Source organism: Eschrichtius robustus, chromosome 9 (assembly GCF_028021215.1).
Source record: "Eschrichtius robustus isolate mEscRob2 chromosome 9, mEscRob2.pri, whole genome shotgun sequence".
NCBI classification, from domain to species: Eukaryota; Metazoa; Chordata; class Mammalia; order Artiodactyla; family Eschrichtiidae; genus Eschrichtius; species Eschrichtius robustus.
Window position 1 is genome coordinate 50,941,539 of NC_090832.1, and position 22,683 is coordinate 50,964,221.

Sequence of the window (22,683 nt, forward strand, 5' to 3'; positions counted from 1 at the left end):
GTAACATCGCTACAGATAATGAAAATACCCTAGAAAGAAGGCTCACAGAACAGAGCAAAACTGTAACAATTTCAAAATGAGCTAAAAGACATGAAGACAATGATATAAGACAGGAAAGAACTCATAAATCAAAATAAGGAAGCTTTAGACATGAGGTTACAGAACTAAAGAAAAGAATTAACAATAAAAGAAAATTTCAGAAATGAACAAATTAGAAGGAACACAAGACCAAATAGGCAGTCCAGTGGTTAAGACTCTGCCCTTCCAATGCAGGGGGCATGGGTTCAATCCTCGGCTGAGGAACTAAGATCCTACATGCTGTGTGGCATAGCCAAAAAATTTAAAAAATAAGAGAAGTAGAAGGTAGAAGAAGGAAATTTTTTTAAACCAAAAAGAGATGAAGAAAGATAAAAAGGATTTACAAGAAAGTGATAAATATTAAAGATAGAAAGAGAAGATCCAGCATACAGATGGTAAGTATTCCTAAGGAATTAAACCAATGCAAGGGAACGGAACAAACACTAAGAATTATAATTAAAGAAAACTTCCCTGAAATAAAAAAGGATTTGATATTCTATATTTTGTTTTGGGTGGTAATTACACAACTATACCCAACTGTCAAAATGCATCAAAGTGAACATCTAAGATATATGCATTTTACTGCATGTTTATACCTCAAGTAAAAAATATCTGTTTAAAACCTTGAAACTACTAACTGAAAGAACACACAGCTACCGGACAATACTGAACCAGAACAACCAACACCAGATATATTTTACTACTGTTATTAGATACTAAAGAGAAAGAAAAAAATTCTTTGGGCAGGTAGGCAAAAACAGCAAGTGATTTATAAGGGAAAGAAAAGTACATTATCATCATACTCTTATGCCAGAAGAAAATACAGTAATATATTTAGGATGGCTCAAGGAAATGAAAAGTGAACCGGGGACTTTATATCCAGTCAAACTGAATTTGAATTATAAAGGGCACACAGAGTTATCAACATGTAAAACTTTAGGGAATAGTGTTGTCATGAGTCCTTCCTGAGGAATCAGTGACTGCAGCATGAGTTTCATTCAGCCAAGTTACAAGAGGGACCCTGAAAGAAGAACTGGTGGTGAGCATTAATCATATAGTTACTTATAAAACTAAAATTTAATGAGGATTAAAAGGGTGAGAGTATGGTATACAATGACTACACGCTTAGTCTAACAATTTTTTTTAAATGAAAGAAATGGGGAGAATATATGCAAAATTTTAAACTATTTTCAGTAAATTTTACTGGTGATGGTATTATTAATATTATTTTGAGATTGTTATATATATAATGTAGGAAAAAACAAGTAAGTAATTATGGGAATTTCTAATTTCATCATTTCCTGTGTCCTTGAGAACTGGAAACTTCAATGTGGAAGAAAGGAGATACAGATGAAATACGATAGAGGTTAATAAGTAAAATATTCCATAGTCCTGAATTTGAATTGGAAATATCACTTTAAACTCAAGAAGTATCATATCTGTATCTATATCTATATCTATATCTAATCTATACCTGTATCTATAGTTCTGCCCATGGAATTCATCTGCAAACAATGACCAGCCAAGTAATGACATACACTCCTGGAATTTAGATTGTTGTTTTGAAATGTCATTTCTTGATTAAAGAAACCAGGGCCTCTGGGACAAATGGCAGATTCCAGTTCTGAGACAGGAAATTTTGAAATGAGCCTGGAACCTCAGTCATGCTATCATGGCATCAGATAGCCAGGAGCGCTATTAAAGATTTACTGGGGTCATGGCAAAGGGCTCAGGAGCCAACTTGAAGCGTCTCTCACTGGCCAAAGATGAAATTATTTGAATAGTAATTACAGTTGATTGAAACCCAACAAATATTTTAAATCCATGAGTTCATAATGATATTATATTATAAAATAAAACCTACTTGCTCACCTCTGGGGGAATGATAGGAAATGAATTCATTATCTTGAAAACTGATAAACATAGGTAAAGAATCAAGCATTTATCTTGCCTTTCCTATAGGAACTATACCAAACTGTAGATAAGGGGAAACATCTTGTTATAAAAGTATTCCAATTAATAATGAAAAGGAAAAATAAAATTAGAATGTCACCATTTTGCTGCCTCCAGGGAAATAATGGATGTAGGCATTTGCTGCATCAGCTAACTTCACAAAAACAGAGGCAATCAGACAGTATGAGCCTTCTGTTGAGAGGACACACTACCAAAGGGACAGAACAAGAGTCTGATGAAGCTGTTGGACCTAGCTCCCAATTTGCGAGAAATGCAATCAGTTCTGCTATAATGTGATCTTAAAAATCTCTGTGCTGTGTAAAATCATGCAATGAAAACCACAGGACTTATGGCAAAACTGAGGTAAAAAAACTTCCTCGGTGACACATTAATAAATAAGTTAATAACCTAATAAAAACAGTAACACAGTTTTATATATATTATGTGGTCAAGAAATACATCAGTACCATAATAAATAAGGCACTTTACCCTGAAAACTCCTTGACATCTGTGGAGGTGGCATGGGAAGAGCTGCAGCTTGTGAGTGATCTTGAGGTGGCGGAAGGAGCATTCTCTGCAGCCAGAGGGAAGCTGTAACTCCAGATGTGGGTGGACGCAGCTCATACGTGGTGACGGATGTGGCTGGTCACGTCTGAGGTGTGTGTGTTCCTGGGTAGCTAGCTCAGTTCAGCAGAGGCAGTTTCCTACGTTCGCCTGGTGGTTCTCCTGGAGGGAACTGCATTAAAGCAGGGGTGAGATTCATCATGCTCAAGTCATTCCCTCCCTAATATATCAATCAGGGTGAAACAATTTGCATCTTCAACACAAGTATTAGCACAGAACCCACAGGACAGGGAACAGAGAAACCTGTTGAACTGCACCATGTGTGCAATCGGCAAACTCTGGCCTGGGAGAAATTCTAGAGGTGAAATAACTTAGGTTCATTAACAGATAAAGTGTAAGAAAAGAAAGGGATAGAGGTAGAACCTGTGGAGGGAAGGCTGGCAAAGTTCTTTTTCTTGGTCTGAATGGTGGTTGAAAGGGTATTTGCCTTATAATAACTTTTAACAATAATTCTAACTATAGTGTTCCGTGGCTTTTTGTGTCTATATTTTAATACAATGAAAGGTTTAAAAAAATAATATTCAATCAATGGCCAAAGGAAAAGCGAAAAGTAAAAGCTAGTTTTCCTTCTAAATTCATGTGGAGACAGCTTTATCAAATGAAATCATGCAAGTGACACCACTCATTTATTTACTCATAGAACTTTAAACTCTTAGTTAGGTGCCGACATGGTACTAGGACCTTAGGAAACAAAGATGATGTGACCAAGTTTCCACACTCCAGGATTTTAGTGTTTTTGTACAGACAGACATTTAAACAGATAAAGTACAGGCGCGGTGCCCATCGCCATTACAGAGGAAGAACCCAGTGCTGTATGAAAAAGGAAAGAACAGCTGCCTGGGAGATCTGGGGGCGGCACCCACAGCAGCTCTGAGCTGGGTCTGAAAATAAGATGTTGCAGACAAGGAAAGGACGTTTGGGCAGCTTTCCTGGCATCCTTAATCCCTGATGAGAGTCTACCATACCTCTCCACCCCATGGCCATTATCAGATCACCCAAACTCTTTCTGCTTGGAGGTGCAATTCTGGGCAGAACTTGGGTCTTCTGTCCAGTAGGACTGATCTCTTGGCTCATTTCTTCACTTGCCCCTTTGGACATCCCTGTGCCGCCATCCATTCCCCTTTGCTCCCAACCTTAGATACTATGGGGATTCAGTCTCCAGCTGGATGCCTGGCTCCTCTGATGCCCAGGGAGCCCGGTGGGTTTAGGGAAGCTCTGATTCCTCAGTTTGTCTGTGTGTTTCACTTCACACAATCAAGTGAAAAGGAGAGATGCTCCAGAAGGAGAAATGAGTGGATGAAAGAGAGAGCACAGGGCCAGTACTCAGTACAGCTAAAGCATGGGTTTCCCTCCTCCATTTATACTCACCACCCCCGCCTCCACATGGAATGTTAATACGTTGTTGACAGCCAGATCTTCCTCCACATTTCTCTCATTGGACTGTATTTCCATGAGGTGCAGAATTAAAACCCAGGGCTTGTTAAAAACAATCACAACCACAAAAATCACTTTTATTAAGCTTAACACAGTGAATTTAAAAGAATGAAATATATGTATAATTAGTTGATTGTTTTATAAATTGGTTAATCTTTTTTTTTTTTAACTTGAGGAAAGTGTTTTGCTTTATTTTTTTAAAAATTTATTTATTTATTTTTGGCTGCATTGGGTCTCATTGCTGTGCATGGGCTTTCTCTAGTTGCAGCAAGAAGGGGCTACTCTTCCTTGTGGTGCACGGGCTTCTCATTGCAGTGGCTTCTCTTGTTGCTGAGCACAGGCTCTAGGCATGTGGGCTTCTGTAGTTGTGGCACGTGGGCTCAGTAGTTGTGGCTCACGGGCTCTAGAGCACTGGCTCAGTAGTTGTGGTGCTAGGGCTTAGTTGCTCCACAGCATGTGGGATCTTCCCGGGCCAGGGCTCGAACCCGTGTCCCCTGAATTGGCAGGCAGATTCTTAACCACTGCGCCACCAGGGAAGCCCTGCTTTATTTTGAATCACAACTTTTTTTCTCTTCCCAAATCTTGTTTTGAAGTCAGAAGCTGAATATCAACCCTTTCCCCCCGCCACCTTGTATTCCTTATATAATATCCCTAATCCTTCCCACTCTCAAAGGATTGGTGACTCCATGGCTTGAGCTGACTAAAGAAAACGTTATTTATATGAAAAGCAGAAGAAAAAAAGGAATATATTTTTTAAATACAGTATTATCCTTGTTATATTAAGTAGAACAGTTTCTTAACATTAGCATGTGCCCTAATTCACAGATACAGCACTTAAAATCCATTTGTCTAATTCCTAGATCTCCTTGTCTTTATTATTTTTTTAAATAAATTTATTTATTTATTTATTTTTGGCTGCGTTGGGTCTTTGTTGCTGCGTGTGGGCTTTCTCTAGTTGCAGCGAGTGGGGGCTATTCTTTGTTGTGGTGCACGGGCTTCTTATTGCGGTGGCTTCCCTTGTTGCGGAACACAGGCTCTAGGAGCATGGGCTTCAGTAGTTGTAGCTCACGGGCTCCAGAGTCCAGGCTCAGTAGTTGTGGCCCACGGGCTTAGTTGCTCCACGGCATGTGGGATCTTTCTGGACCAGGGCTCGAAACCGTGTCCCCTGCATTGGCAGGCGGATTCTCAACCACTGTGCCACCAGGGAAGTCTCTCCTTGTCTTTAAATGAAAGTGAACGTTAATAAAAAGCAGAGAGCCTGATGCACTGTCAATATTCAATAATGCAACTAAGTTATACAAAAGTATTTTTTAGTAGAAATAAGAATTGAAGATAATGTGGTCTGGGTAGCCATTTAAGGGCTATTCATTTTTTTAAATTGTGAGATTTATCTTATATAGAGAAACTGCATATGTACAATTTAAAAATAATTATAGGGACTTCCCTGGTGGTCCAGTGGCTAAGACTCCGTGCTGCCAATGCAGGGGGCCTGGGTTCAATCCCTGGTCAGGGAACTAGATCCCACATGCTGCAACTAAGAGCTCACATGCTGCAACCAGGTGCAGCCAAGTAAATACATAAATAAAAACATATTTTTAAATGTATTTAAAAAAATAAACTTAAAATAAAATTATAAAGCAACCCCCCATATTACCACCTTTGTCAAGAAATAAAAACTGCCAGCATGCCAGAAGCACCCCATTTGTCCATCCTCAATAATAACTCCATCTCCCTATTAGAGGTAACCACTAACCTGACTTTTTCCTTGCTTTTCTTGTTAAACACTTGTGTATGGATCCCTAAATAACAGAGTTATTGACTATTTTTGGACTTTATATAAATGGACTCATATGGCAGGCATTCTTTGTGTCTTGTTTCTTTTGTTCATCACTGCCTATGAGATTCATCCATGTCGTCTATAGCTGGAATTCTCTCATTTTCACTACTGTTTAATATTATGAATATACCCGAATAATCTATCCATTCAAGTACTGATAAACACTTGGCTATTTATTCCTAACGTCATGTACACAATCAACATGTTTTAAAATAAATATTTCAGTGTCAAAGAGTGTTCTGCCTATGTTCTCATCTAGGAGTTTTAGGTTTCAGGTTTTACATTTAGGTCTTTAATCCATTTTGAGTTTATTTTTGTATATAGCGTGAGGGCATGTTCTAATCTCATTGTTTTACATGTAGCTGTCCAGTTTTCCCAGCTTATTGAAGAGACTGTCTCCTCTCCATTGTATATTCTTGCCTCTTTTGTCGTAGATTAATTGACCATGGGTGCATGGATTTATTTCTGGGCCCTTTATTCTGATCCGTTGATCTATGTGTCCATTTTTGTGCCAGTGCCATGCTGTTTTTTTTTTTTTTTAATTAATTAATTAAATTTTTTTTTTTTTTTAATGGCTGTGTTGGGTCTTCATTTCCGTGCAAGGGCTTTCTCTAGTTGCGGCAAGTGTGGGCCACTCTTTATCGCGGTGCGTGGGCCTCTCATTATCGCGGCCTCTCTTGTTGCGGAGCACAAGCTCCAGACGCGCAGGCTCAGCAATTGTGGCTCACGGGCCCAGCTGCTCCGCAGCATGTGGGATCTTCCCAGACCAGGGCTCGAACCCGTGTCCCCTGCATTGGCAGGCAGATTCTCAACCACTGCACCACCAGGGAAGCCTGCCATGCTGTTTTGATTACTGTAGTTTTGTAGTATATTTTGAAGTCTGGGAGGGTGGTACTTTCAGCTTTGTTCTTTTTTTTCCAAGGTTGCTTTGGCAATTTGAGGTATTTTGTGGTTCCATATGAATTTTAGGATTATTTGTTCTAGTTCTGTGAAAAATGTCATGGGTATTTTGATAGGGAGTGCATTAAATCTGTAGATTGCTTTGCATCTTTGTTTCTTAAGGCAAAAGAAATTAAAGCAAAAATAAACAAATAGCCTAATTAAACTTAAAAGCTTTTGCATAGCTAAGGAAGACATCCGCAAAACAAAGAGACAACCTACTGAATGGGATAAAATATTTGCAAATGATATGACCGACGGGGGTTAATATCTCCAAAACATGTAAACAGCTCATACAACTCAATATCAAAAAAAAAAAAAAAAGAAAACAACCCTATCAAATGGGTAGAAGACCTGAATAGACATTTTTCCAAAGAAGACATACAGATGGCCAACAGGCAGGTGAAAAGATGCTCAACATCACTAATTATTAGAGAAATGCAAATCAAAACTACACTGAGGTATCACTTCACACCAGTCAGAATGGCCATCATCAAAAAGTCTACAAATATCAAATGTTGGAGAGGATGTGGAGAAAAAGAACACTTGTACACTACTGGTGGGAATGAAGTTGGTGTAGCCGCTATGGAAAACAGTATGGAGGTTCCTCAAAAAACTGAAAATAGAACTACAATATGATCCAGCAATTCCACTCCTGGGTATATATCCAGAAAACACAAAAACACTAATTCGAAAAGATACATGCACCCCAATGTTCAAAGCAGCACTACTTAACAACAGCCAAGCTATGGAAGCACCCTAAGTGTCCATCAACAGATAAATGGATAAAGAACATGTGGTGTGTATATATATATATATATATACATATATATATATACAATGGGATATTACTCGGCCATAAAGAAGAATGAAATACTGCCATTTGTAGCAATGTGAATGGACTGAGAGAATATTATGCTTAGTGAAATAAGTCAAAGAAAGATAAATACTGTATGTTATCACTTATATGTAGAATCTAAAAAATAATACAAATGAATGTATATAACAAAACAGAGACAGACTCACAGATATAGAAAACAAACTAGTGGTTACCAGAGGGGAGAGGGAAGGGGGGAAGGGCAAGGTAGGGATATGAGATTAAGAGATACATACCCCTATGTATAAAACAGAAAAACAACAAGGATCTCTTATATAGCACAGGGAATTATAGCCATTATCTTATAATAACTTTTAATGGAATATAATCTGTAAAAATACTGAATCACTACGCTGTACACCTGAAACTAATACAATACTGTAAATTAACTATACTTTAATTAAAAATATAAAAAATAAAATATTTCATTAAAGCAGCAGTTTAAAAATGCTAGGTAGCACACCCAATTTACTTTTATGTAACAATAAAGAATTAGTGAAAAGCTATTATTATTTAAATATGCTGGTAAAATTAGGGCAGTAGGTTTAAAAAATTGATGTTGCAGGATTCAAGTCCAATTTCTACTTGACATTATTGTCTTTAGAAAATTATACAGAAATGTCCCAAATTGTCTGCTTATTCCCTTACCAGAGAGAATAGAGGCAGTTTCCCCAAACTTGAGAAAGCAGTAGTTGCTTTCATTATAAACATCAGAATGAGTTTTATATTAAATAAATTCAGAAACTGATTTTCTTCAGCAGGTGAATTCTGATTTCTCTTTCAAACAAAGTTACACCCTTAATGCTTTAGAAGTTCTCCCATAATCACAGAATTTTTGGTAAAAATATTACAACTCTATAAATTTTCTTTCCAATTACTTTCAGAATTTAAGAAAAATTGATCATAATATCTAAGAGCAATGACAAATACCATTTTGTTAAAACTCTCTGAATCTCTGCTTGGGCAGATTTCTATGCCATGTGATTTTCTGTGAAATTAACGGGCTATTCTCTATTCCACTGAAATGAATATGGAGTATCAATGTAATTATAAAGCTATATTGGCACAAAAATACTTTATTTTCATTTCATAAGATTTCAGAGGTCTTTATTCAGTGTGCAGTTTAACAAGCTGAAAGTAACCACCATAGATATGGCTTAATTGCTTTGTTGGCTTAGCTCTGAAACTTAAAATGAGAATAGTCAGCAATTGCAGTTTAAGAAAATCTTGACAGTTAATATTCATATCTCTCAATTATTCCCAGAATTTGATAAAGTTATTGAATGAAAACTTTTATTGAATTTCTCTTCTATTACTTCCTTCTGTGTTTTTGAGTTTGGAGGCAAATCTTATTTCATGCTGGAAATGGTTCTTCCTGAAAATGGTGGCCCGATAATCACCGTATAATTCTCTTTACTTGTTAATCTTACACTAAAAAAAATTAACTTTCCACAAAATCTTGGTCAACCCATATAAGGTTTGAGATTAAAATTTGTTTAAAGACTACTAAAAATAAGCATAAATTAACTTATTTTCATCATCAATATTTAAGGCCACACATGTGCCAAGTAATGTGCTAGGAGGCCCTGGGGGTAAAGCGATGATGAGATAAAGCCCCTGCCTTCACAAACATGAAACAGCCTGTAAACAATTACATAAAGTGTTTTAAAGACTATAATAGAGGTCTGCAGAAGATGCTGTGAGGGGAAGGGTCTGCCTGTGAAAGGTTTCTCCAAGGAGTCATTTTTAATAATCACATTGATAGTTTGAATAAAATATTACTGCCAAAACAATACAAGAATGTTTGCTGACTTTTATTCCTAAAAAAAGGTATGTGCTTCCTTTTGTATTATTAATTTCAAGTTCTTCCTTTTACATTATCTATTTTCTTAGCACACTTGTTTTTAGCTATATTAATGATAAACTAAAGGTAAATGCTCAAATAGGTCTAAGACTTTCCAGCTTCTCTTTTTTAACAGCCCAGTTGAGTGAAAGTAATATGAAACAAATAGAATATTTACAGTTTGGGATATATTGCTAAATATGATTGAGAACCCTTGTTACCAAGCATTGTTTGTGCTTTATGTATTACTATCAATCAAGAAAATAGAAATATTTTAGTGACCTATTGCATATTGTCTTTTCTAGATGAAAACTTCTCAATTCCTCATAATAAAAGGGGAGTTCTTGGAATGGTCAACAAAGGCCGTCACAGCAATGGGTCACAATTCTACATCACACTACAAGCAGCTCCCTACCTAGACAGAAAATATGTGGCTTTTGGGTATGTGCATTGTAAGTTCGTCTATATAATATTCATATATGTAAAAATGTGGTTCAAAAAGATGTGGGTAAGTATTGTACACAGTCTACGGGTAACTACAAATAGAATTTAAAAGCAAAAGTAATACAAATACTGTAGACAAACATGTTCAGAAGTAAGTATTTCATAAGAAGCTTGCTATCTATAATAAACACGGAAACCATTTAGGCACAGCCGTTATAATGTCCTGTGCATCCATCCATCCATCTATCATCCATCCTTCTATGGATCTTCAGCCTCAAGGATATTGTCAATTCTTAGTAACTATTAACACCATAGTTCTTAATAATCTAGATATATTTAGATGCAGAAGTGAGGTGAAGCCATTTATGTAATTGTCCATGAACACTGTGAGGAGAGAGATAAAATCGTCCAAGCTACAAGTAACTTTTTATTTTACTGAGCAATTTAAAATATGGAAATATCTCAGGTAATAATTACTAGAATATTATTAGCAAGATGCTTATAGGCATGTGGGCCGAATATGGATGGTGACTATACTTTTCATCACTCCCATGTTTCATATCTCTGTTTGATTACTGAAATGAATATAAATTGAAGCTTACTTTGTCTTTCCTGAAATGATGTATAAGGCGTCAGAACTTTTCTGAATATTAGATTATTCCAGCTACTCCACAGGGATAATTACTGACCCTTCATCCTCAGAAAAAATTCCAGGCCAATGTTAATTTTAAGCACAATTTAAAAAAAAATTTAAGCACAATTATTCCTTCAGTGTAATGCAGGTGATATTTCCAGGTTGAAAAAGCAGAAAGTATATTTTCATCCAAAGGAGATTTCTTTAAAGAGATGATTTTAACAGCTACATAAGCTAAAATAATGCATTTTCCTCCATCTTTCCTGGTCTTAATAAACTATATTCTGATTTTGAAATGCATTCTTCCATTATTTTTTAAATCCAAATAATTTTTACAATTTCTTAGATCTTTTAAATATCTTCCTGTCATCTTGCTGGTAGTATCTTGCCTTCAACCATATGCTTAGGTGATCCTTTATATCCTTCCAAAAGGTACCTTTCTCAAACGCAAACATGACTACTTTAAAAAATTTAGTGCCTCCTTCACCACCTCCACCCACAGATGCATAGAGCCTAGAGTTCAGAGCGGCATTGCAGGTCCTCCACCCTCTGGCCCCGCATCTTTTTTCAGCCTTCACTGCTGCTGGCCTTCTGACCCATTCATTCAACCAGCATTTTATTAGGCACCTAACAAGTGCTAGTCCCGGTGCTCAGTCCTGGGGCAAGAGTGATGTGGCACAACTTCCGCCCTTCGGGGAGCCTATATAGTGTGTTGGAAAACCCAACAACTGTAAGACAGTGAGATATGAACATGCAAGCCCTGTAAAGAGTGCACTGGGAATACAGGAGAGAGGGCAAGGCAATAAGTACCCTCCAACTCCTTAGTAAAAGCCAATGCAGATCCTACAGGATGGTAGTGGAGAGGAGGAGTGCTTGGTCTCCTTTTGGTGATTGCCTTTTTCTATGTGATTCATCTTTAGGGGAATCTCTCGCACTAATTCGTTATCACCAACACACTGGCCTCGGGGAGGCGCTGCACTGCTTTTATTGCTCTAGCCTAAGTATAATCTCAATTTTTTTCCCTTAAGCCTCCAAGTTACAGCTGAAATATTTAAACAAGACCTGACAGAACGCTAGGCGAGAAGCAGAAAAGTAATACCATAATAGGCAACTGGATAATCTGACAAAATATAACTAACTCCTTCAGGGATACCCTCCTTCCCTGCTGTAGAGCTGCCTCTAGCGGAAGATGCTTTCTCTTCCCTATCATCACAGAGCACCCGCAGGTTTATCTGAGCTTCCAGAAGCCCAGACATGGTTAGCAAGGTCCAGAGAGAGACAGAAAATTCCTTTCCTATTTGAGACAGACCCTCCTTCCAAGCCCTAGTTTCTGGTACATGAACTTGCCTTGTCTTCAGATGGATGACACTGGGAATGCCCTTTAGGGGAGATTGCATCAACCCCCAGTCTTGTTGATGGCCCTACCCTGTGGTTTCACAGGGAAAGAATATCAAAATATAAGCCTGTAAGATCTCCATTCACACATACATAGGTCAAAGGGGTATACGTTGGGGATAGTGCTGGGGAGGAATTAATTAATTATAAGGGACCCCTAAAGTGGGGAGGAGTCATGGGAAGCTTCATGAGAAGGTGAAATGAGTACTGAAAGTCCTGTAGAAGTTAGCCAGATAGAGAAGGCTGGAAATCAAAGTGAGTAAAATAAATTTTAGAAAGAGTGAAGAACCTCCGTAGAGAGACCCTAAGGAGTATCCTATCTACCAGTCATTTAGTTTGGCTAGAGCTTAGAGCCCAGGGGGAAATGGAGAGAGTAGAGGCTGGAGATGAGACAGCCAAGTCCCGGCTCTCAAAGGGCTGTGGGTGCCATGCTGCTGAGCACAGACCCCCACCTGAAGGGGCTGGGAAGCCATGGGAGAATTTTTAATTGGGAGCAACATGACCAGGTTCTCGTTCTGAAAAAAAATCTCTTTTTAGCAGAAGTGAGGAATTAATTGGCAAAGGATGAAAATGAAGGTAGAAAGGCCAGTTAAGAAATGATGGTAACCACCTAGAGGGGTGGGATAGGGAGGGTGGGAGGGAGATGCAAGAGGGGGTATGGGGATATATGTATACTATAGCTGATTCACTTTGTTATACAGCAGAAACTAACACACCATTGTAAAGCAATTATACTCCAATAAAGATGTTAAAAAAAAAAAGAAGCAATGGTAATAGTAGGCCATAAATGAAGTCCTAGTCTAAGGCACTGGCAGTACAGATAAGCAGGGGATAAATGGAAAAATTCAAAAGATATTTGGAAATTAGATTCAACAAGACTTTATGACTATTTAGATGTTGGTGGTGAGGTTATGGAAAGGTATAGAGCAATGGTATCTAACAGAACTTTCGCAGTGATGGAAATGTACTATGATCTGTGCTGCCCAATATGACAGCCACTAGCCACATAAGCCACTTAGCACTTGAAATGTGGCAAGTGCAACTGAGGAACTAAATTTAATTAATTTAATTTAATTTAAGTAGCCACCTGTGGCTATTGGCTACCATATTGGGCAGTGAAGATGTGGAGGAACTCCTAGGATTTTGGAACTGGTTGGATGGCTGGTGCCATTCACCACAGTAGAGAATACAAGAAGGAGGATATGGGAGAGAAGATCATGAATTCAAGGTGGACAAGTTATGTTTCAAGTGAAGATACCTGTATGACAGGCAGGTGGCAACTCCTGAATACCAGGAGTAGGTATTCAAGCTGGGCAAGGGCTAGAGATGTAGATTTGGAAGCTTTGAACATGGCAGCTGAGCTGCAGCCAGACCAGAGTACCATCCCTCCCAGAACAGCCTCTGGGCCTTTGCTTGTCTTGTTACGTTCTGCCTTCCTTCAGTCTGCCAAAATCCCGTTCAAGGCTTAGGTCAGAAATACCCCCCTAACTACCAAAATCAAACTGCCTCTTTGTCCTCTTTGGCACACTGTGAACAACTTGAAATAGGAACTGAGTCTCACTTACTCTGTGCCCTAACACCTGTCACAGTGGAAAGGTGCACACAGTAGGTGCCCATTCAGTATTTGTGAAACCAATGTGGAGAATAGGCTTCACAGCCTCTTTGGACAGAGGTGAATCTGTCCATTTATTCCCTGCTCTTCATCCTCAGAATGTATCTTGTGTCCTGCTCTGTGTCATGTTTTCTAATTGGGATGGCAAAAATAGAGCCCTCCAGAAAAGAAATGACTAGAGATGGTCAGCGTCAACACTGACACTGTCCCCGTAAAGGATCATGAAATGGAAATTGCACCTTCCCCTTAACCACTGCTTCAACCCAAACACTGGCAGAGGGCACAGTCCTATGTTTAGAGCTATCTCTCTGGCCTCTGCTGCCTTTTTTTAGTTGAGAGAACCATCAGAAGTCTAGTTCCACTCGGGGAGTTCTGGCTTGTGGCCAGCGAACATGTACAGAGACCTGAACTAGCATGGCTCTGGGCTGTCTTTTATTCATGTATTCAGTGGATGGCAATGAGGTGCCCACTCTGTGCCAGGCACTGAGCACTATGCAAAAGCATGATCTCTGCCCTCAGGGGAGAATCAGAAATTAATCCAAGAAGCATAGAAATAAATGTCAAGTTTACCCCTGATCACTCCTATAAGGGAGAGGGGGAACTTGACATAAGCGGGGCGGGGAGGGGGACGATGTCTGGGAAACATCCCCCAAGGTAGTGATGGCTAAGATCGGAAGGAAGGCCAGGAGGTGACCAGGCCAGGGGACAGAGGGAGGCAAGAGCAAAGGAGACAGCTGTGGCAGGAAGGGCACATGGGGCGGTGGCTGAAGTGCTGAGAGCCAGTCTGGCTGGAGCCGACAGAGCAAGGGAGCATGCTGCAAGGCACCCTCGAGGGGAGTGGGGAGGCCGGCCATGGGAGAGACCTTTGGTCTTTATCATAAGGATGATGGGAAATTATTGAAGTGTTTTAAGTGGGGGAGGTGAGACCACATTAGCATTTTTAAAAGATCGCTCTGATGGCAGTGAGGATAACAGACTGGAAGGGTCCTGGAGCAGGTGTGGAGGAGCATGGCAAAGTGGACATATCTAGAGCTATTTAAGGTATTTATGACTGATGTTAATTTAATTTGTAGGAAACAGCCTTAGCTAAGCTAGATAGGACTCAATTTAGGGATGTAAGCTAAATGTGAAAATTTATGACTGACTGAATTTTCCATTCTGTTCTCCTATATAGGCAATTGATTGAAGGAACAGATGTTCTTCATCAACTAGAATTGGTTCCAACAGAGAATGAAAGACCAATACAACAATGTGTAATTATTGACAGTGGAGAGCTTTATGCCTAACCTTCGTATCAGTATTTTCTGACAATTTTTTATTGTACATCTGATCAGCTGTTTCTAGATTTAATTAAACAGTGCTTGTTAAAATTTGATTTGAAAGCTGTGGCGGACGCTGTAGGTTAGCTCTCCCAACACCCAATCCCTCCCCGTTTTCCTTTCTTGCCTAAAGCAAAATACACAATTTTCCAGCCTCCTTTGCAGCTAGGAGTAGCCATGGGATACTGTTCTGGCCAGTAAGACAGCAGCAGAATGCCAGTGGTCCTGCCCCTTCCCCTCTATCCAGTCTTGAATGCAGAGAGGCTGGAGCCATGAAGGAAAGGCCCAGAGAACAACAGAGGTGTCAGCCCCAATTCTTGAGCTGCGGGACCAATACCAGCAACTCCCTATGTCTAGATTTCTTGCTATCTGAGACAAACAGATCCCTGTTTCTTGGTCCATTATTGTTACTTGTAGCCAAAACCATTCTTAATTTAGCAGCAGTAGCTAATGGCCTTTGAATCCTAAAACATTTGTACCTATAACAGAATTATGTTGGTGTCTGTAATTATATTTCTGCCATAAGAAAATTGGTAAATAACCAAATAGAAGAGAGGCAACAGAAGAAAATTCATTGTAATATTTCGTTGTTTATACATGACATTCAGAGAAGGAAATACACTTTAGATGGTTTTATGAATAGAATGCTTGTCTCTGAGCCATACCAACTCTATGAAAACTAAGGGCCTCGGTTAGAGTCCCTGTGGTGGTGGACTCCTGAGATGTTCCTGGGATCCAGCTTTATCAGCTGCTCCTTAAGCTGAGATTCTCAAACCCATGTCACCTAGGGAAGTTTTTCAACAAAGACTACTGGACCCTGTCCTTGCCCTGCAGAGTTTCTAGATGTGGGACAGGGATTCTGCGCATTCGCTTAGCTCTCTCCCCAGAGGTTCTTATTTAAGCCACCTGGGCACTGGTCACTCGGGAATCACTGCAAGACATAAGCAACATGTTTCAGCCCCCTTTTTGCAGTCAGTGAGGTGCTTGCCTCTGTTAGTGGTGACCCCGCTCAGCTGCCGCCACCACTGCTGTCGAACTGCTGCTCTGCCCAGACCCACTGCACTTTTCTTGCCCTTAAGTGAAGGTCTGTCTTCCAAGCACAATCTCTCTTTGAGCTGATCTTAAGGAGACAGCCCCCTAATTGACTTGGGGCTTGCCAAAGGGAGGCAAAGGATTTTTAGAAATTTTTAATTTTGAAATGATTATAGATTCACAAGTAATTGCAAAAATAGAACAGAGCAGTCCTGTGTACAGATCACCATTTCCCCAGGGGTCCTATCTTACACTATAGTATAACATCAAAACCAGGCAACTGACAATGGCAGAGTTGTCATCTTATCCTGTATATTGTAGATCTGTGTGACTGGCACCACAATAAAGACACAGAACTTTTTCAGCACCACAAAAACCTCCCTCGGGCTAGCCCTTTATAGTTAACCTACTCCCTTGCTCCCCACCATCCCTAACTCCTGCCATCGGGCATCTATATATACATCTATCTTCCTCCCTTCCTTCCTTTCTTTCTCTCTCCTTCCCTCTCTCTTTTTCTCTCTCTGCCCTCTTTCTCTCTTTTCCTGTCTCTCTCTCTCTCCCTCCCTCCCTTCCTCTCTCTCTCTTTCTAATAACAGCTTCATTGCTATTGCCATATGGTTCTATCCTAAGATCTGAGGTGGATGGGGAGGAAGCGTACTGCCTGTGTCACGTTCTCAAGTGACCCAGGGGCAGCAGAATGTTAAGAATGTGTGTTCTAGAGCCAGACAGCCTGAGTTTGAATCCTGGCTCTGCCCTTCCCTTGCTGCATGAACTCAGGTAAGAACTTCACTGTGTCTCTACTGCCTCATCTCAAAACAGTAGTACCTACCACACAGAGCTGCTGTGAGGGTTCAGGGGATCAGGAATTTGTAGACAGGATCTAGAATATGACCAATTATGCTGTAAGTGTTCGATACACGTACGATTAATAAAATCCTGGTATATGACCTTCAGGGTGTTGTCTAGGAACTTGTATTTTTAAAAAACTCTTCAATGACTGATTAACAGCCAGATCTGGGAAACACTGAAGAGGAGGTATCTCCTCTTCTTCTGCTCTTAGGAGTTTTGGCCAACCTGAGAATTCAAGCTGTCTGTATGAAGCCTCCGGATCCACTCCCTGGGCCTTTGGAGGGGTTCCTCCAGTCACACTGGTGACACCTCAAACAAAGGGGCGCTGGGCTTGCCGCAGAGGCTCTCAGCAACTCCTGAAGCACGGGATGAAAGAAACTGACACATTGCAAAGGTCCTGGTTAAAACATTACAGGCATTAGTCATGTAATAACAAGCAGCAGAGCAATTCTTACTGGCAATGAACCTGTATATTAGGGCATTAAGCATTTATCTGATATTGTGAAAGAACTGGGATATTTGCATGGGTGTAAGAAACTGATGCCAGCTCCCCTTATTTTTCAGTTTGGCTGCAATGTAAAGGTAGAACTCTGCTAACCGCCTAAAGGATGGCAAGCAAGTTCATGGTCACTTTGTTTGCTCTCACTTCCCAATTTTAGGCTGTGTAGAAACTTTAGTCACAGATCTATATATGCAGTGGTTCTTACTGCCATCGTTTAAAGGTACATGCACTGATACTTCTGTCTTAGAATATATTGTCTTAGAATGATTTATGTTTAACTATATCGTTTGGAGAAACTGATTGTTACAAAGGACTCAGAAGCTTATCCCAATTAACTCCAAATATAAGACTTTGATTTAACCAAAATGAAAGATTCTGATTTGATTAAACAGAAGGAATTCTAAATTTTTCCAAGTCTACAAATATGAGAGTAAAGGCATTCTGATGCTTTGTACAAAATGTTAGTTATGTGACCTAGCCCTAAATGCTGATATGGCAAAGTCAAGTACATATGCTCTTACACCAAGCCATGTGAATAAGCAGAGTGTGGTATCTTCATTTTTTTTATTTTGGGAGATTTGAGATAAATATTTTAAATTCTATCTAAAGAATATGTTTTCCCCAACTCCAAACAATGCCAGCTATTTGTTAATGAATGAATAGGCTGGCAACCTCAGGATTCCATACTATTTACATTTTATACATATTTAAAATCAGGTGTGTTTGTTTTAGTCCCAGCTAGCTAGCAAAATGGTGCCCAAATCACTTAACCTTGCATTTTCTTCATTTGTAAAAAGAACAAATAGGAGTAAAGAAGTTGTTAGCTCCCTTCAGGCTCTAAAACTTCAGTGGTTCCCTGAGTAAATTTATAAAATCAATAACAATACTATTATCTACTTTTGGGCTTCAATTTCACTAGTAAAATCGGGGTACATCTATCTCATAGTGGTTTGAGGATTGAGATAATTTGTGAAGACACCACTAATGATCCTTGACACATAGCAGAAATTTGATAAAAATTATCTTCCCATCTGGAATGTCAACCCACAAAAAACAGAGAAACTGCCACTGACAGAAAGAACATCATCATCATTTCAAGGAACAGCAAGTCCCTGTTATGCTCAGTGTTAGCTATTCTCACTAACATACTAATTTCCAATTGACTGAATTAATTCAAAGGTATATCCTCAAAATTAAAATTAATCTCTACCAACCTAGTGATACTCTTTCCCTCATGCAAACTCATTTTTTAAACTACTATATTGCTTATACCATCCACTACCCTTCCCAAAATGGAATCGCAACTTAAACTTGCAAATCTAGTTGGTCCGTATCTCCAATAAATTTTTTTTTTTTTTTTTTTTTTTTTTTTTTTTTTTTTTTTTTTTTTTTATAAATTTATTTATTTATTTATTTATTTATTTATTTTTGGCTGTGTTGGGTCTTCGTTTCTGTGCGAGGGCTTTCTCTAGTTGCGGCGAGCAGGGGCCACTCTTCATCCCCGTGCACGGGCCTCTCACTATCGCGGCCTCTCTTGTTGCGGAGCACAGGCTCCAGACGCGCAGGCTCAGTAGTTGTGGCTCACGGGCCCAGTTGCTCCGCGGCATGTGGGATCTTCCCAGACCAGGGCTCGAACCCGTGTCCCCTGCATTGGCAGGCAGATTCTCAACCACTGCGCCACCAGGGAAGCCCTCCAATAAATTTTATACATCATACAAAATGTAACAAACTCAGTAGTAACACATAAAACACAAATTACAAAGTTTGACACTTGATAGGGGGCTTTGAAAACGTGGTGAATCATAGGTTCTTCTACTTCAGTGAGCATCAGAAATGCTTGAGCCTATTAAAACACAGATTCCTGGGCCTCACACCAGTTTCCGGTTCAGTGGATCTGGAGTGGGTTGGGGAATTTGCATTTTTAACACGTACCAGGTGATGCTGATCTGCTGGCCTGGAGACCACACGTTAAGAACCACTGGGATATATGAAAGTCATAGATACATGAGAGACTTGTGGCATACAGGTATGCAGAACAAAGATAAAAGTTATTAAACACTAAAGTGTGACAACAGAAAAGAATGAGAAAAAATGATGAGACAAGAAACTTTGATTTCATCAAAGCAGCAGGGAGGTATGCAAACACTGACCAATCAGAAGTGACAGCAACTAGAGGCCTGGTGCAGGGTCCTAGAGCTCTTGGCTGGGCTGGAAGTGAGCCCTCCGCTTCTAGAGAGGCAACAGGGCAGTCTGGGGTTTCAGAAGAGTGACTGGGACCCTTGGGCTGCTCAGGCAGTGCTCTTTACCATTCAGTACAGAATCAGTTGAACATTTTAATAAGCAGAATATCCATCAGGGTGTGTTCCGGCTGAAAAGCAGCACTACAAGACAGGATTGGGAGGAGCACAAAGGATGCCTGGGCACAGGGGGAAGTAGTAGGTAATGCTGGATATCAGAAAGCTGCCTGGGTGTAGTTTACTTTGAACTTGGGGGTTGTTCCTAAGGAATGAGTTATTAACAAGTCTTCGTTCTGTTTCCTAAAGGACTAAGAGATACAATGGGAAAAGCCCTAGCCTGCCCAGGATTTAAAGCAGTATAGAAATAAAAATAAATGTGTCTCAAGTGCCAGCCTAAAGGGAACCTAGGCTGGGCTCCAAGACTCCTGCATATCCAGTAGTTTTGTGTTGCTTGTACCATAACCTTACATATCTTTGTAAAACAAGCAAAAACCCAAATAAAGAAACAAAAACTTCACAATATGTCTTGCTTGATGTAATTCTGTAGAGGATTCACCACTAAGAATTGCAGCCACTTAGGAGAATAGTTCTCCACAGGTTATAGTGTAAAGCAGTCTTCTCAGACTTTAATAGGTGCACATATGGATCTCGTTAAAATGCAGATTGTGATTCAGGAGGTCTGAGGTGAGGCCTTGACCTGCATTTCTAACAAGTTTTCAAGTGGTATGAATGGTATTGGTTCATGAACCACGCTTTGAGAAGCAAGGGTAAAGCAGTAGTTTGCAACCTAAGCTGCAGACAAGAAACACCTGGGGAGTTTTTACAACTCCTGACGCCCAGACTTTATTCCAGATGAATTAAATCAGTACCCAGGCATCAGTATTTTTCAAAACGTCTGGGTGGTTCCTATTTTCAGCCAAGGTTGAGAACACCTGCTTTAAAGTATAATGCTCCCCTATGAAACCCTGGAACAATTATCAAGGAAATACCATAGTCAAAGTGGAGAGCATCTAGTATTTTATCACCAACCCTAATCACAGTGTGAACAGTAAGAATATGAATATACAGTTTTAGCTCACTGTTAATATTTGACTTATTACAATCCTTCTCTAATTTTGTTGAAAGTTATTTAAATATTACACAAGGTTTAATACATGTTAAAACTGTATTATACGCATGTAAATCAATGAAGTTAGAACACTACCTCACATCATACACAAAAATAAAATCAAAATGGCTTAACTTAAATATGACATGACACCATAAAACTCCTAGAAGAGAACATAGGCAAAACATTTTCTGACATAAATCGTAGCAACGTTTTCTTAGGTCAGTCTCCCAAGGCAAAATAAACAAAGACAAAAGTAAGCAAATGGGACCTAATCAAATGTATAAGCTTTTGCACAGCAAAGGAAGCCATAAACAAAACGAAAAAACAACCTGCGGACTGGGAGAAAATATTTGCAAAGGATGCAACCGACAAGGGCTTAATTTCCAAAATATATAAACAGCTCATGGAACTCAGTAACAAAAAAAACAAACAACTGTATCAAAAAATGGGCAGAAGATCTAAACAAGACATCTCTCCAAAAAAGACATACAGATGGCCAACAGGCACATGAAAAGATGCTGAATATGGCTAATTATTAGAGAAATGCAAATCAAAACTACAGTGAGGGACTTCCCTGGTGGCGCAGTGGTTAAGACTCTGTGCTCCAAATGCAGGGGGTCGGGGTTCAATCCCTGGTCAGGGAACTAGATCCCACATGCATGCCACAAGTAAGAGTATGCATGCCACAACTAAGGAGCCCGTGAGCCACCACCAAGACGCGGCGCAACCAAATGAATAAATAAATATTAAAAAAAAAAAAAGCTGACTCGTGCCTTCATTTGGTCTGGTGTCAAGATGGTTATGTGCTAAATAAATACCGTGTGAGAAGTATCCTGAGAAAAGAAATACCTTTCTTTGTTTGAAGGTTGATAATGAGACCTCACTTACTTGGCTGTACTCTCACGCTTCTGGCCGTAGGTTGGATCAGTCAAAAACCGAGTTTCTTGTTTACATCCAAGCAAATCTCCACCTAGTGTAGTTGATGGAACAAATATTCATAGTCCTGAGGGCACAGAAGGATCCCACTGATTCGATTTTAGGGTTAGGAAAGCCTTCAAGTTTAGGTAAAAAATGATAAAGCGCTTATGCAGTCTTCTTTTTTGGGGTTTCCATAGAAAAGCAGATCTCAAAAGCAACTGATGTTGTTATTTTATTAGACTAAATGCACGTAATTAAAATTAGATGATAAATACAAATAGCTGAAAACAGCGTTAAATACAGCTTTTATAACCTAAGTTTTACCATTTGATACAAGCATGGCTGCACTTGTGAATATTTTTGTGAGTTGGGCATCAGATGGCGCTCACCCTTACTAAAAGCCTGAGCAGTGACAGAATATTAACAGGCATTTCGAAATCCGGCCCTGACGCCAAGCAATTGTGTCTTTCGGTCAAGTCACTTTTCTAAGTTTCGGTTTCTTCATCTGTAAAGTAGGGGTGGGAACAGACCAGATGGATTTCCAACCCATAGCGTCTTTGATTCTTCGACTACAGCGGTGGCACAGACTGGCTGCTGCTACCGCTAACTGAAATCGTCACGAAATTCAGATAAGTCAGGGTGGGAAGGCGTGACAGAGGTAGACAGTGTGCGTTCCCGGCTGGAAGGCAGGAGACCGCTTTCGGTGTTTCAGCCGCTCACATTACGTGGGCGGCGGAGCAGAAACTCCTTAACCGCGTGGTGCCTCCATTTCCCGGGGGTGTCCCAGCACAAGGTTATAGAATTCCAGGAAAATCGACTTTGAAGGAAAAAAGCGCGGGTCCTACGAAGGATACTTATGCAAGCACGTTGGGAACGCGGGAGGACAGTACAAACTTAATTCTCAACGAAACGCCTGAAAACAACTTCCGCCCAGCGGGTCTCAGGTCTGGGAGATGCTGCCCCGGAGGTCACGTGGGACCAAGCTGGTCGTTCGCGAGGACGCAGTCGCCACATCATGTAGGTTGTTCCATCCAAGCCGGGGGGG

At 39.9% G+C, this 22,683-nt stretch overlaps 1 protein-coding gene and 1 long non-coding RNA gene across 4 annotated transcripts in view; one reads left to right on the forward strand and one right to left on the reverse strand.

Moving 5' to 3' along the window:
• The window catches only part of PPIL6 (peptidylprolyl isomerase like 6), a 34,898-nt gene extending 19,858 nt beyond the window's left edge, over positions 1-15,040 (forward strand). For both annotated transcript variants that reach the window (XM_068551312.1, XM_068551313.1), the window contains exons 7-8: positions 9,891-10,026; positions 14,845-15,040. In XM_068551312.1, the coding sequence (XP_068407413.1) occupies positions 9,891-10,026; positions 14,845-14,956 (248 nt within the window). In that variant the 3' untranslated portion in view covers positions 14,957-15,040. The remainder of the gene's footprint in view (positions 1-9,890; positions 10,027-14,844) is intronic.
• LOC137769435 (uncharacterized) lies at positions 827-22,606 on the reverse strand. 2 transcript variants are annotated; one of them, XR_011074973.1, is made up of 4 exons: positions 21,609-22,606; positions 4,024-4,131; positions 2,521-2,767; positions 827-1,099 (listed from the first exon to the last, which is right to left on the reverse strand). It is a non-coding gene; the product is annotated as an uncharacterized lncRNA (long non-coding RNA). The 2 variants fall into 2 exon arrangements; XR_011074972.1 differs by lacking the exon at positions 4,024-4,131.
• Between the last annotated feature and the right edge of the window lie 77 nt (positions 22,607-22,683).